Source organism: Mastomys coucha, unplaced genomic scaffold (assembly GCF_008632895.1).
Source record: "Mastomys coucha isolate ucsf_1 unplaced genomic scaffold, UCSF_Mcou_1 pScaffold9, whole genome shotgun sequence".
In the NCBI taxonomy this organism is placed as follows: Eukaryota; Metazoa; Chordata; class Mammalia; order Rodentia; family Muridae; genus Mastomys; species Mastomys coucha.
The window spans coordinates 10,783,463-10,796,278 of NW_022196915.1; the positions used below are offsets into that span (position 1 = coordinate 10,783,463).

At 45.2% G+C, this 12,816-nt stretch overlaps 1 protein-coding gene across 35 annotated transcripts in view; it reads right to left on the reverse strand.

Moving 5' to 3' along the window:
- Kcnma1 (potassium calcium-activated channel subfamily M alpha 1) overlaps nt 1-12,816 on the reverse strand; it is a 744,152-nt gene that overhangs the window by 719,071 nt on the left and 12,265 nt on the right. Inside the window, exon 2 of one of the 35 annotated variants that reach the window (XM_031361078.1) lies at nt 10,335-12,229. The exons of the other annotated variants lie outside the window; for them this stretch is intronic. Coding sequence (XP_031216938.1) covers nt 12,125-12,229 — 105 coding nt within the window. The 3' untranslated portion in view covers nt 10,335-12,124. Of the gene's footprint in view, nt 1-10,334; nt 12,230-12,816 lie in introns of those variants that run through there. 35 annotated transcript variants of the gene reach the window in all.

A 12,816-nucleotide genomic window follows, 5' to 3' on the forward strand; every position in this document is an offset into this window, starting at 1 on the left:
ACACACACACACACACACACACACACACACATACATATCCAAAGAGGATACAAGTCAAAGGTGATTCTTAGAAGAACCCAACTGGGGAAAGAAAAAATAAAGGGGCCAGCCACTCCCATCCCCAACTGTTCTTCACTATGGGGTTTACAAGCCTCCTCCGCGTATAAGGCATTCAACTGCTCCCACCTTGTACTTTCCCACTTATATAACCTGCTTTCCATCTGGGGTCTTTAAAGTTCTGAAGAGATAGGACCATCTGTGACCCCTGGTCTCAAACAGCCCAATTAGAACCTGATCCTGAACCTCAGATCCTGAACCAGGAACGCTGGGACAAAAGTACTTTGCAATCAAATTTAAATTGAATATGTGCCTACTAGAGCTACAACAACAAGCCAGCCTTCAGAAGAGGACAATTATAAGGAAAGCAAGTTGGAGGAACAGAGGAAGTAGGTTTCTTGAAGACACCATATAAGTTGAAAGACCACAAAACAGTAAAGCAGGTGTTAGCCTACTGACCTGGTTTAAGAACTATGGCCTGGAAAGGTAAAGGGTTCAAGAAAAGAGAATCCCACTACCTTCCTGGCCTCTCCTGGCTCTGCTGCTCACACCCTACCTAAACCAGGCCAAAACATCCTCCCTACAATAAAAAAGCAGATTCCAAACAAAGACCATCCACCAAGCCAAGCTCCCACACGTTTCAAAGGAAACCCGTAGTTCATGAACATGACCCAAGACTGAAACACATGGGCAAAGTTGTGGGCACTATACATCACTCAGCTGCCCACAGAATCTACCATCTTCTCTGTTTTATTCCCCTCCCCCTCCCTATACTGCAGGAATTAAATGCATAAAACAGTTATTCTTCAGCTAGGGAAAGCAAAAGACAAGTCAAAGACCCATGAATATTTCATCTTCCTTTCCCTTGTGGAAAGCAGCTTTGAGAAACATTCATGACTCCATTGCCTGCCCACCCTTCACAGTCCTCACATGGCCAGCCAGTCCTTCTGCCTGAATACAGAATATAACCCACACTTCTCACCTCCAAAGACCAGTGTACTCATATAGGTGACCTTCCCCAGCCTGTGTACCTGAGGTCTGGGGTTAGGTACCCTGTATGAACAAGAGGCTTGTATTGCAAAAGACCCATAACATCTTTGCCATGCTTCCTGTTTCAAACTAAGGTATCATTTCTTTACAGCCAAGAAAGATCTTGAGCACAGCTCCTGATACCCCTCCCAACAGCAAGGAGTCCCCTTCTAGGCTATTTACTCCCTGGAAGACAAAGTTGTTGGTACTGACTCATTTCTGGAAATTCCTTACCTTCTACCCCAACACTGCACACAAGCAGACAATGGGAATTCAATAATTGTTTATTGTGCAAACAAAATACAAATGACCTGGAGCTCTTGATTACAGACTAAGACTGAATTTTTCACTGTCCTGGCTCATTTTCTACCTTCTGGAGTAGCTATTGTACTCTCAAGTGACAGACCTCAGCTACTGAGCACCTATCCTTCAAGGGTGCTCCTTAACCCATCAGAAGCTAAATGGCCAATGTTGGAGCTCTACCAACTCTGGCTTCCTACAAGTGGGCTAGCTCTATCTACCTTCAGGCTCTCTGTGACACTCTCCACCTCTCTTCAATGCACCCAGTGCTTCACTAAAGAACTCTAAGTTCGTCTGGCCTCAAAGCAATCCTCTGGTCTATAAATCAAACCCAGCAGAGCAGCCAGTGAAGCAGGAAGACCATTGAGGCCTCTGGGCTGGTTTGGGCTGGCAAGGAGGCACCCCTTAGGAGGCAGCTTGGCTGCATACTGGCACACAGGCATGCACAGAGGGGCTAATTATCGGTCAGATTCCACAGCTCACCTCTGTGCTCTTATTTCCCAGTGTGTAGCAAAGCCCAGCATGGCTTCATCATCCAACAGGATGGGTTTTTTTTCAGGCTAACATCACCCCCTCTATCCTAGTGGCTGCAATTCAGCTCAGTACAGTGCAAGGGGGAAGTTGGCCTCTTTCAGGGATGGTGGGTGTCTAACTGGACAGAGGCCTCTTCATGGTGGGAATAGGGTGGAGAAGAAAACAAATTTGTGGTTTCATCAAATACAGCTGAAGGCTGTCTGCTGTTGGGAACAGCTATCCTACACTTTAAGAAGCACATAAAACAGCCTTTCTTCTGGTCAAGTCAAGCTAGAGACTCTTCCAGAATATTCTGCCAAGCTACCAGCAAATGGGGATAAGATAGCTTTGGAGTTCCACCCTCGGGTCACTCACACTCCCTGCTAATGCTAAGCCCAGGAGGGAGTCTTGCCTTCTTAAAGCCTGCAGTCTGGGGAAGGTGGCCTAAAAAGACTGTACTCTGGCTTCCAAAAGGAATTCAGTGCCCTCAAAGCTCAAGAAGTCTGTGACAACAAGGGGAATCACCACCCAAAAGATAAATGTAACTAACATGGAATATTTGTGAGTGCTGAATATGCATCTGTTCTCTGACTCACTCAGCGTCTCCTAAGTACCCATTTGTGTTATGTCACATGTTCAGTGTTGAGAATGCTGAGACAAATAAAGACACACATCCTGCCTCGTTCTGCATCCCATAGCCCAGAGGGTGGAGTCTGCACCGGGTCCCATTAGGAGCTTACAATCTAGCTAGAGCCCTAAGCACAGGAAGTGCTCTGGAGTCTCAAGGACATGCCTCATCCTCCCTTACAGTGTTTAGCATGAAGTGGCCTCAAGTCAGCTTCAACTAAGTGCCACCCTGTGCCTGGATACATACTAACAGTGGTTGCCATCTTTTGAACATATCTCCCATGCTGCATGAAACTCTGTGGTCTTCCCACTCTAGCTACACAAAGAGGGAGTTCAAGGAGGGCTGGCAAGGACCAGCTAGCTCCCTGGAAGAGGAAGTGAGAACTAATCCCAGGTACCTATGTTTCCTTACCATTTCGCCACACAGATGAAGAAAACCCTGTCCATTCCTCACACAGCCTCAACTCCATTGCAGGCTTCCCTGTAGGCACTGTGAGTAACACTCTTGGGACCCTCTTCCCAACCTGGCCCAAATGTGGGACAAGAGACCCATGAGCAAAATATTTGCTTAATTCAGACAGTGGCAACATCAACCTGACATGAAATGGAGCTGGAGGTGGGGAAGAAAGTCTTCCGGGAATTCAGTGTACAGAAACAAGTTTTGTGTGTGTCAGTACACATAATCCCCAACAAAAAAAAAAAAAGCAAAGTTTAAGGACAAATACCAGGAGCTATGCAAACCTTGCAGCAGGTGCCTGACCCAGCTCTGTGAATCAGAGATGGATGCCTAGGTAGGGCAGTGCCTGAGTCTTCCTTGCCTGGATGGCCCAAGTGTCCCTCTACCTTATCCCCTTCTCCTCAGAGCCCCATGGGAACACAGCTCCTCAAGCACACAGGCCATTCTTACTCTGGTGTCCAAACTCTGGAACCTAACAAAGCTCTGTCCTATGGAAGAAACGCCTCTGCCCTCTAAAGCCTCCCCCTCCCCTGCCTTCCCCTTTGCAGTTGTCTCCATCTACCTGAGAACATGGAAGGTGGCAGTACTGGACAGACCATTCAGGAGGAAAAAAAAAATCAAGATTCACACAAAACACAGATGATACATAGAGTCACAGGGGAGTTTCCAAATAATCAGGTGGAATCATTCAGTGAACTGGAGCTTTCTAAAATAAACCCATTTAAAGTGAAGCCTTTGAGTTTCATGTAGCCCAGGCTGGCCTTGAACTCCTGATAATTCTACCTCCACTTCCCAGGTGCTGGGATTATAGGCATAGTCTACCACATCTGGTTTATAGGGTGCTGGATACTAAACCCAGGTTTGCATGCATGTTAGGATTCTACCAACTGAGCTATGGCCCCTCCCCTAAAATGAGAAGGTGTTTTTGTAGTATAAACTTTTTCCTCTCCTCTCCTCTCCCTACAGTCCCTCCTCCTTCCTCTTTCTAAGGTGGTAGTGAGTGTAGGGTCAGAAGTAGGGGGAAAAGGTCATCTCCATTTTCCTTTTGCTCTAAGCTCTGGCTCTCCTCTTAATACCCACCCTCCTGCTGGCCTTTCGATGCCAAGTTCCCTGCAGGGTCTTCCTCTTCCCCACTTAGGCTCTTCAGGCCATGGCAACCAAGGGAGAGGAACCATCTAAACCAATGGCTCTCAACCTTCCTAACCTTGCGACCCTTTAATACAGTTCCTTATACTGTGGTCACCCCGAGCACGAAATTATTTTTGTTGCTACTTCATAACTATAATTTTGCTGTAATGAATTGTAATGTAAATATCTGATCTGCAGGATATCTGATATGTAGCCCCCCAAAAGAGGTCATTACCCACAGGTTAAGAACTGCTGATCTAAACTAACAACTATTTGTTCAGCATTTACAAGATGCTAAATGCTTTTTGAATTTCCTCAAAGCTTCCATGGGCTGGTATTTTCAGAGTTCAGTTTATGAACGGAGATTGAAGTGGGCATTAGTTAATACCCCCAGGCAGGGTAGGAGTGGGTTTTAAGCTTATATTTATCTAACTGAAAGACAGACCACCAGGTTCACATGTTCTGAATTTAAGAGGCCTCAGCTCAGAATGAGGCCTCTTTGCATTTTGGATACGAGCAGAGGTTCCCTAGATCACTGGACTGGTGGGGCTGTTTGTTACAGCAGCTGACCTAGCCTGACTAATACTTACAGCTAGTTCAGTGTTTTCATGACCACAGCACACATCACAGACCCGACACTAGAATGCAATCCATGAGGAATCAGTAATTATGACAGACTGGGTAAGAAGAAGAAGCAAAAAGCAACTCAAGGAACACCATGGAGAGACCTCTGGCCTAGAAGCAGTAGAGTAGTCCAGTAGCCATATTGCCTACTCTTATGGTCAGCCATCAGTTCTCCAAAAGGGAGAATCATGGAGCAATATAAAAGGCACTGTGTGGGAGAACAAAAATTGAGTCTTAAGGAAAGTCCCTAGCAACTACTACCTATTCCAGTTAGCTACTGCAGACAAACCACCCCAATATATGTATATATGTAGTGGCTTAAAACCAATTATTTCATTTTGTTCTTGGTCTTATTCTGAAAGCAAGAATGCATGGAGCAATCTGATGAGTAGTTTGTCTCTGCTTTGCATAAGTGGGACTTAAAGAATCCAGCTCCAAGATGGTGTCTTCATGTACATCTAGTACACACATACTCATTCCCTACTCCCTCCCCCATACTCACTGCACTTCCTTCGCCTTTCTCCTGTCTCCTTTCTGCTCATATAGTATCTCTCGCTCCAGGGCCTCTCCCGGAACCTTAGACTTACACATAGTGGTTTCAAAGCAGTCAGATACCCTTCACTGGGCCACTGATTTCCAGAGAGCAAATGTCCCAGTCAACAAACAGAAACACCATAGTGTCCTTCTACTCAGCCCAGGAAGTTACATCAAGCTCCTTCTGCCCCATTCTACTAGTTCAGAGCACCTCACAGCTAGCCTTGACTCAAAAGCGACAAGGCCAAAGCATAAATAACAGGAGCTGAGAGAGCTAAGGTTCACCCATGACTCTCTGTGAAAACCAACAGCCACGATATTATCTAACAACACCTAGAAGCACCAATGCCCTTCAGGACCACCAGCCAGGCATAGAGCCAAAGAGAAAATGTAACAGTTCTATCCACATGGGAGTAGAGATGCCCACTGCAGCAGATGCCCATGCAGGCCAAGGAGGAAAAGAAAGGCTAGCTGAAGAGAGGAAGGAGGGCCCCCTGGGAGGCGTGTTCCTAATCAGTTGAACTAATCTACAAGGGGCAAGAAATTGGGAGGTTGGAGGGGAAGACTTGGGCCACCTGAGGCCATGAAAAGCCACCTCTACCCTCTACTGCATCTGGACCTTCCTGAACTACGCTCTGCTATGCTATCACCAGGGCTCCCAGCAACAGGGATATAGCTCCGATCTGCAGCACTATGTAGCCACTGCTGGGTGAAGAGCTGCCCAGCACTGCAGGGCTGAAGAGAGGCAGTAAATGGCAACTATCTTTTCTCTGCCTCCACCTGCCTATCTCACCCAACCCAGAGAAGCATGGCTACAGCCTGCCAGCCTCTGGGGCCATCGTGACTACCCAGCCTGTTGCAGGGGATGGGGGCAGCCATGGCCTGGCTGAGAAAGGCCTGGCTTCTGATAGCTACTTCCACTTCAAACAGCGGATGCTGTGCTGACAAACACCTGGGACAGTGGAGGCTGTGGGTGGCAGCTGAAAATAGCAGAGCTGGCTGTAGAGGAGCCTCTTCTAAATCCTCGGGGTCTTGTTATCCCTCACCTGTGGGCCACAGGGACGCACCTGGCTGACATGTGTACAGGAGGCCTTCTCAAAGCTTGTGCTTAAAACCAGGATAGCTTGCTGTACCAGGGCATGAGTACAGTGGTCAGAAAGCACAGAAACAGCCTGTTAAGGGGCAAGGCTTGGAGGACGGCCCCAACCCCACAGTTCTAATGGGCTCATCTGTCCCCTCCCTCCTTGACCAATTCCATTCCCTACCCCTTCTCTGGATCTCAAGTTCTTGGTGTGCTGCCCTCTCATTTTGACAGTAAGGGTTGAGGGTGGTACCCTGCATCTCTTATTTCCTCTGTGAGTTTATTGTACTGGCCTAGACAGGCATATGGATATACAGGTTGGGCACTGCAGAATTCCAGGGACCACTGCTCATAACTACAATGTGTGGGGGAATCCCTACCATCATGCAATGTGACCACTAGCATTACCAGGAAAAACAGGTCTCACATGATCCCCACATCCCTTGGGAAAGGGTAGTTTTGTTTGTAAAGATTTGCTAACTGACCAATCCATTGCTCACTTCCAAATATTCTACCCGCAGGGTATGGAATACACAAGGTCATGACACCCAATTACCTAGAAAGAGATTGACAGAGAGGTACAATAATGTATTTCCAGGCTAAGGAGGTCCAGAGGACAGGGAGTGATCCTTCCAAGGAAAGGGGGACCACATCCACTGAGAGGTTTCCTGAACCTACCTGTCCTGTGACATCATTTCAATAAGCCAAAGAACTCAGATCTACCTATTTCACATGCATGGCTTCTCTTCCATTGCCAGTAGTCTCAGAGTTTGAAAGAGAGAAGCCAATGAGATTCCTCAGCAGGTAAAGCATTTGCCACCAAGCCTGTTAGTGTGAGTTCAATTCCCAGAACCCATGTGATAGAAGGAAAGAACAGAGTTTGAGAGAGATTCAGGTAGCACACAGAGATGAAAGACTAGTGGGCGCCATTCCACATCAGAATCTACAGCTCCGTGGCTTAACAGGAAGACTTGGCTGGTAAGTGTCATCCAACTTTTCTGCTTCTCCATGCTCGTGTGTGTGTGTGTGTGTGTGTGTGTGTGTGTGTGTGTGTGTGTGTGTGGTATGTATGTGTGTGTGTATATGTGTACGTGTTTGTGTTTGGGATGTATGCATGGTTTATGTGTATGCACATGTGTGTGCGGTGCTTGTCTGTATGTGGGCCACAAAAATCAACAACCAAGTGTTCTCCTCAATCATTTTTCTGCCTTATTTCATGAGCTAGGGTACTCTGATAGCTCTAAGTAGACTGGCTGGCTAATCCACCTATCTCTGCCTCCCAGCACTGGAGTTACAGACAAGTGTGGCCGTACTTAGCTTTCATGTGTGTTCTGGGGTTCCAAACTCAGGCCCTCATGCTTGAACAGAATGAATTTTAATACCTGAGCCATCTTGCCAACTCTTATCTAAACCTTTTAAAAGCTTGTTTGAATTATGTATCTTATGCTTAATCCATTTGAAGGACACATTATTAAACAGACTGATAATGCTCTCACCCAAATATTTATTTTGTGCTTCTATTTACCCTAACACAGGGGTTGGCACGTGGGCTGTAGATTGTAACACAACTATGTATTATATGATATAAATCTCAGACCAGCTCTGGAGGTGAACCTGTATAACTGCTTACAGCACACTACTTACTGAGGGTAGGGAAGGGGAAACACCCCACTTTCTGACAACACAGCTCATGAATTTAAGAGATCTGACCAACACTTCAGATCCACTTCAGTCCTGGTATTATAGAATTCTCTGCACTTACCCAAGAACCTTCTGCCTCATGAAGAAATGATGCTTGAGTCTCAAGATACTCCTTGTTGTTTGGTGGTGGTAGTGGTAGTGGTGGTGTGTGTCCGTGCATGTATGTGTACATGTGTGTATGTGTGTATAGTGTTTAAACTTTGGTACATGGTCTTATGTATCTTAGGTTGGCCTTGAACTTGATTTGGAGCCAAGGATGATCTTGAATCTCTGACGTCCTCTGCCTCCATCAAGCCCTCTACAACTGGGGAACTGAACCCAGGGCTTTGTGCACTCTAGGCAAACACTCTACCAACTAATCAACACCATCCAGCCTCTCAATACACTTTTTAGTTCTATATCATTAGTTCCTCTAGACTCATAAGAGATCCATCATAAAATGGGCCCTGGGATACGGGTTACAGAGGTCATTAATACTGTGTAGGTTCATACCCAGATCTACCCCACACTAATGTGTGGCCTGGACCTCAATTCCCTAATCCATAAACTAAAAGTGATAGTACTGCCTACCACAATGGATAGTTCAATACCATGTATTTGCACATTAAGTGCTTAGTACCCACCAACACCAGAAAATACACAAAATTTCCTGTAGGGGTGAGAGTAATTTGATTTTATTCCTCATACTTATTCTCTAACCTTTAAAACTTTGTAAAATAATTTTAAATGTCTATATTAAAGGATTGTTTTAAGGATCTAATAACCTAATTACCATATAAAACCTCCAATGCCGTTTATGCCTCATTGATACTCAGAAGAAATTAGTTATTGTTTTCCTGTAAGGAGTCAGTATTTCCAGTTCACACAGACAGACTTCCCAGAACAAAAACAGTGTTAAATCTGGAGACTGGTGGATACCTGAAAATAAAGAGAAAAGAGTACAAAAGAAGGTTCTAGAATTAATTGCTGGCTCAAAAGCAAATGACATAGTATATGAGCCAATGGAGGGCCTTACTATAAACAAATTGGTTCAGTCTAGGAACTCAGTGCCATGGTAAAGTACTTCCATAGCAAAGTAGATCCCACCTATAATACTGCAAATAAATTCTATGTATGTTGATTGATCATATGTGGGCACATGCATGTGTGTGTGAATATTCTGTCTGAGAAGATACAGGTGAACAGACACTGGGGAGAATGAGCAGCAACATCTCACTAGCTGGTTTTTGTTTCCACCATTAAAATCATTTTCAAACCCTGCCTGGCATTTAAATAGCATCACCCCTGGAGATGGCTGCTTTGGTTTCATTACCGTCTGTGTTCACAGAGCACAAATAGAAACCTTCGTGGTTTTATTAGTTTCCATGCAACTCAGGAGAGATTAGCATGCTAGCATTTCAGCTGCCGACTCAAAAAGGGATCAGTTAAAAAAAAAATGTGCTCACGTCGTCATGTCACTGGGAAAACGAAAACAGAAAATCTCTGTCATATCTGCCTCCTGCCCATGAACGGGGAGCACTCCATTCTGCAGTTGCCATCTCTGCTGTCTAAATGTTTAGTTAGTTCTGTAAGAAATATATAGTCAAGATTACCTGCACACACACACACACACACCACATACACACAATACACATGTATCACACACCACACACACATACCCAAGTAGGGGTAAACTCCTATGTAGAAGAGTCTTGTGCAGGTGTGAGGAATTTTGCTACCCTTTGCTCCTTTTTGTTTCTGTTTGGTTGGTCTGGGCTGTGGGATGATGCCTGGTGTGCTGAGCGAGCCCCAGAGCAGCCTCGTACTCTGTGAATCTGCAAACTGTTAACATCATTTATCTGTGACAATTTAAAATTTAATACGTGGCCCTGGTAATGTCAAATGTATATTATATAATCTAAAGGAGAAATTCCAGGAAGTCCCAGGCTGTTTATGGTTGGGGGGACTTTGTTTCAGAGAACACTTAGACTTTTGGGGATCACCCTTGCCAGTGCGTGCTCCTGCTGCAGAGGCTCTGGCAGTTGGAAGGCTCCACTGAGCAGTACAGAGATGACCGCTCTGGCTCAGGGCTGCCTTTCAGGATGAGTTGAGGGAAAACTTCAAAGTGAGTTGATTCTCGTGGCCTTCTTTTCAATCAAACACTGCTAGCCTATAATCCCAGCCTATTTATACACTACAATCTAAGATGGCTTTGACTTTTCCCCACACCAAGAGTCAAAATAAACCTTCAGTAGTCATGCAGCTATGTCATCAGAAGTAATAACAGAGTCACAAAAAACTAACTCTGAATGTTTTCTTTTTATTTCTTTTTCTCTCACACAATACATCCCAACCCCAACCTCCACTCCCTCCATTCCTCCCAGGTCCCTGCCACACACCTCCCTTTTCCCCCAGATCTTATTTTTTTTTCTCTAAATGTAGTTATAATAGCATTTTCAATGTCCTCTGATTAAAGTTTTTGATATTTATATTTTACTTTTTAATTGTGTGTGGGTGTCTGGGGTGGGGGAGCAGTGTGCATGCAGTTAAGTAAATGTTCCCACAGAAGCCTGAGCCTCTGGTCCCTTGGAGCCAGCATGACAGGTGATCACATGATCTGAGGACCAGGGACCAAAGGCAGCTCTCTGCCCTAGCAGCTCCTGCTCTCAGTCACTGAGCATCTTTTTAATACCACTTCACATTGAAATTCTCAATCATGTCTCCTCATCAAAGCCAGCACTAAAGTTTTGGGAACACGTCAATCAAAGTCTACTTTTGAGATTTTTAGTAGAGCAAAGTCTACTCCCTGGGTCTCTGCCTCAAGTAATGAAATTCATAAAAGGTAAAAATGATATCTTTGAAATTGACCTAAGTGGCTTTGTACTTTTTTTGAAAAAGTCATTAAATCGGGGCTGGCAAGATAGCTCAGCGGGTAAGAGCACTGACTGCTCTTCCGAAGGTCCTGAGTTTGGATCCTAGCAACCACATGGTGGCTCACAACCACCCATAATGAGATCTGACGCCCTCTTCTGGTGTGTCTGAAAACAGCTACAGTGAATTACACCAGAGCGAGCGGGACCGGAGGGAGTGAGGCCAGAGCGAGTCGGGGCAGGAGCAAGGAGAGGTCCTGAGTTCAATTCCCTGCAGCCACATGATGGCTCACGGCCATCTGTACAGCTACAGTGCACTCATACACATAAAATAAATAAAATAAAATCTTTTTAAAAAATCATTAAATCAAGAACAATTTATATCTAAGAAGACCAAGACCCAGACAACGCCTTGTCAGAGACACGATAGCTGCCCTATGTTGTGTGTCAATGTCAAAATTCTGAGAATTCTGAGGTGGTTCATCCCTTAACTCTCCTCTGTAAGCAGTGGTGGCCTGGAGTTAGCACTCATTGGTACAGTGGCTGACACAAGACCCTGAGCTGAATGCCCAGCACTACAGAAATCTACAAAGAGCAAACCTCAGAAAAACAGACTCTGGGCAGAAAGAGGGCCATTGCTCATTCTGCAGCTGGCTGTGTGGATTCAACCCAGTAAGGCCAGAGACCTCTCAAGGGCCTGAATATCCACAGGAAGAAAGTGAAAACTCATGGCCAATGGGGTCACAGTAAAAAAATGGGCAGGGAAGTAAACAGAGCCACAGACAATACTGCTTAACTCCAGGGGCGTGTTTCGATTTGGAGAAACTTTTTTTTCCGTGTTGAAAAAATGTGTGTGTGTGTGTGTGTGTGTGTGTGTGTGTGTGTGTGTGTGTGTGTGTGTGTTTTATCAGTCCTGGGGATTAAACCAGAGGACCTCTGCATGTTAGGCAAGTGCTCTACCACTGAGTTACATCCCCAGGCCTTGTTTTGAGATTTTCTCTCTACCCAGGTTAGCCTTGAAATTGAGATCTTCTGCCGTAGCCTACCAATGTTAGATCTACCATCTAACCAAATGTTAGATTTACAAAATAATTATTAAAAACTATTAGAAATAAATAAAATGTTCTTTGGCCTTCTTGGAGGTGGAAAGAGAGTTTAGCAGTTAACAGCACTGGATGCTCTTCCAGAAGTTCCAGGTTCAGTTCTCACCACCCACGTAGCTGCTTATAACCATCTGTAACTCCAATCGCAGTGAGATCCAATGCCGTCTTCTGGCCTCCAGAGGCACTGCATGCACATGGCACAGAAGCATGCATGCTGACAAAACCCCTACACATAAAATGATAAAACAAAATAAAAGTGTAAAGTCTACCTTCTTAACTGTTTATCACTAAGCAGCTCAGTCGTAATGAATGTATTCACACTGGTGTGCAAGTCTCTTCTGAACATTCTCATCGGCAAAGCTGAAACTCTGAGCCCATTATATGAGTGATCACCCTACCCTGAGGAACCACCTGTTTCTGTCCGTTTGGCGATCCTACGCTGAGTCCCATCTTTCATGGCTAGGTTACATCACCTAGCTCAATGCGATGGAGGTCCATACGCAAGGTCCTTCCCTCATATGGCTGGACAACAGCCCTTGTAAGCCTATACTACGTTTGGTTTCTCCCTTCACCTTGGTTGCAACTTTGGGCTATTATGGGCACCACAGCTTTCAGTGTGAGCACACAGAGATCATTCAGAACCTTGTTCTCAGTGGAAACACTGAGCCATGATAGTTAATTTTTAATTTTGTAGAAACCCTCCCTTCTAGCTTCCAGAGGTTCCAATTTCTCTACTACCTCTCCAACACTTGTGAACTTTCTGGATTTTTTTAACAGTATCCATCCCAGCAAGTGTGAAGTATCTTTTTTTTT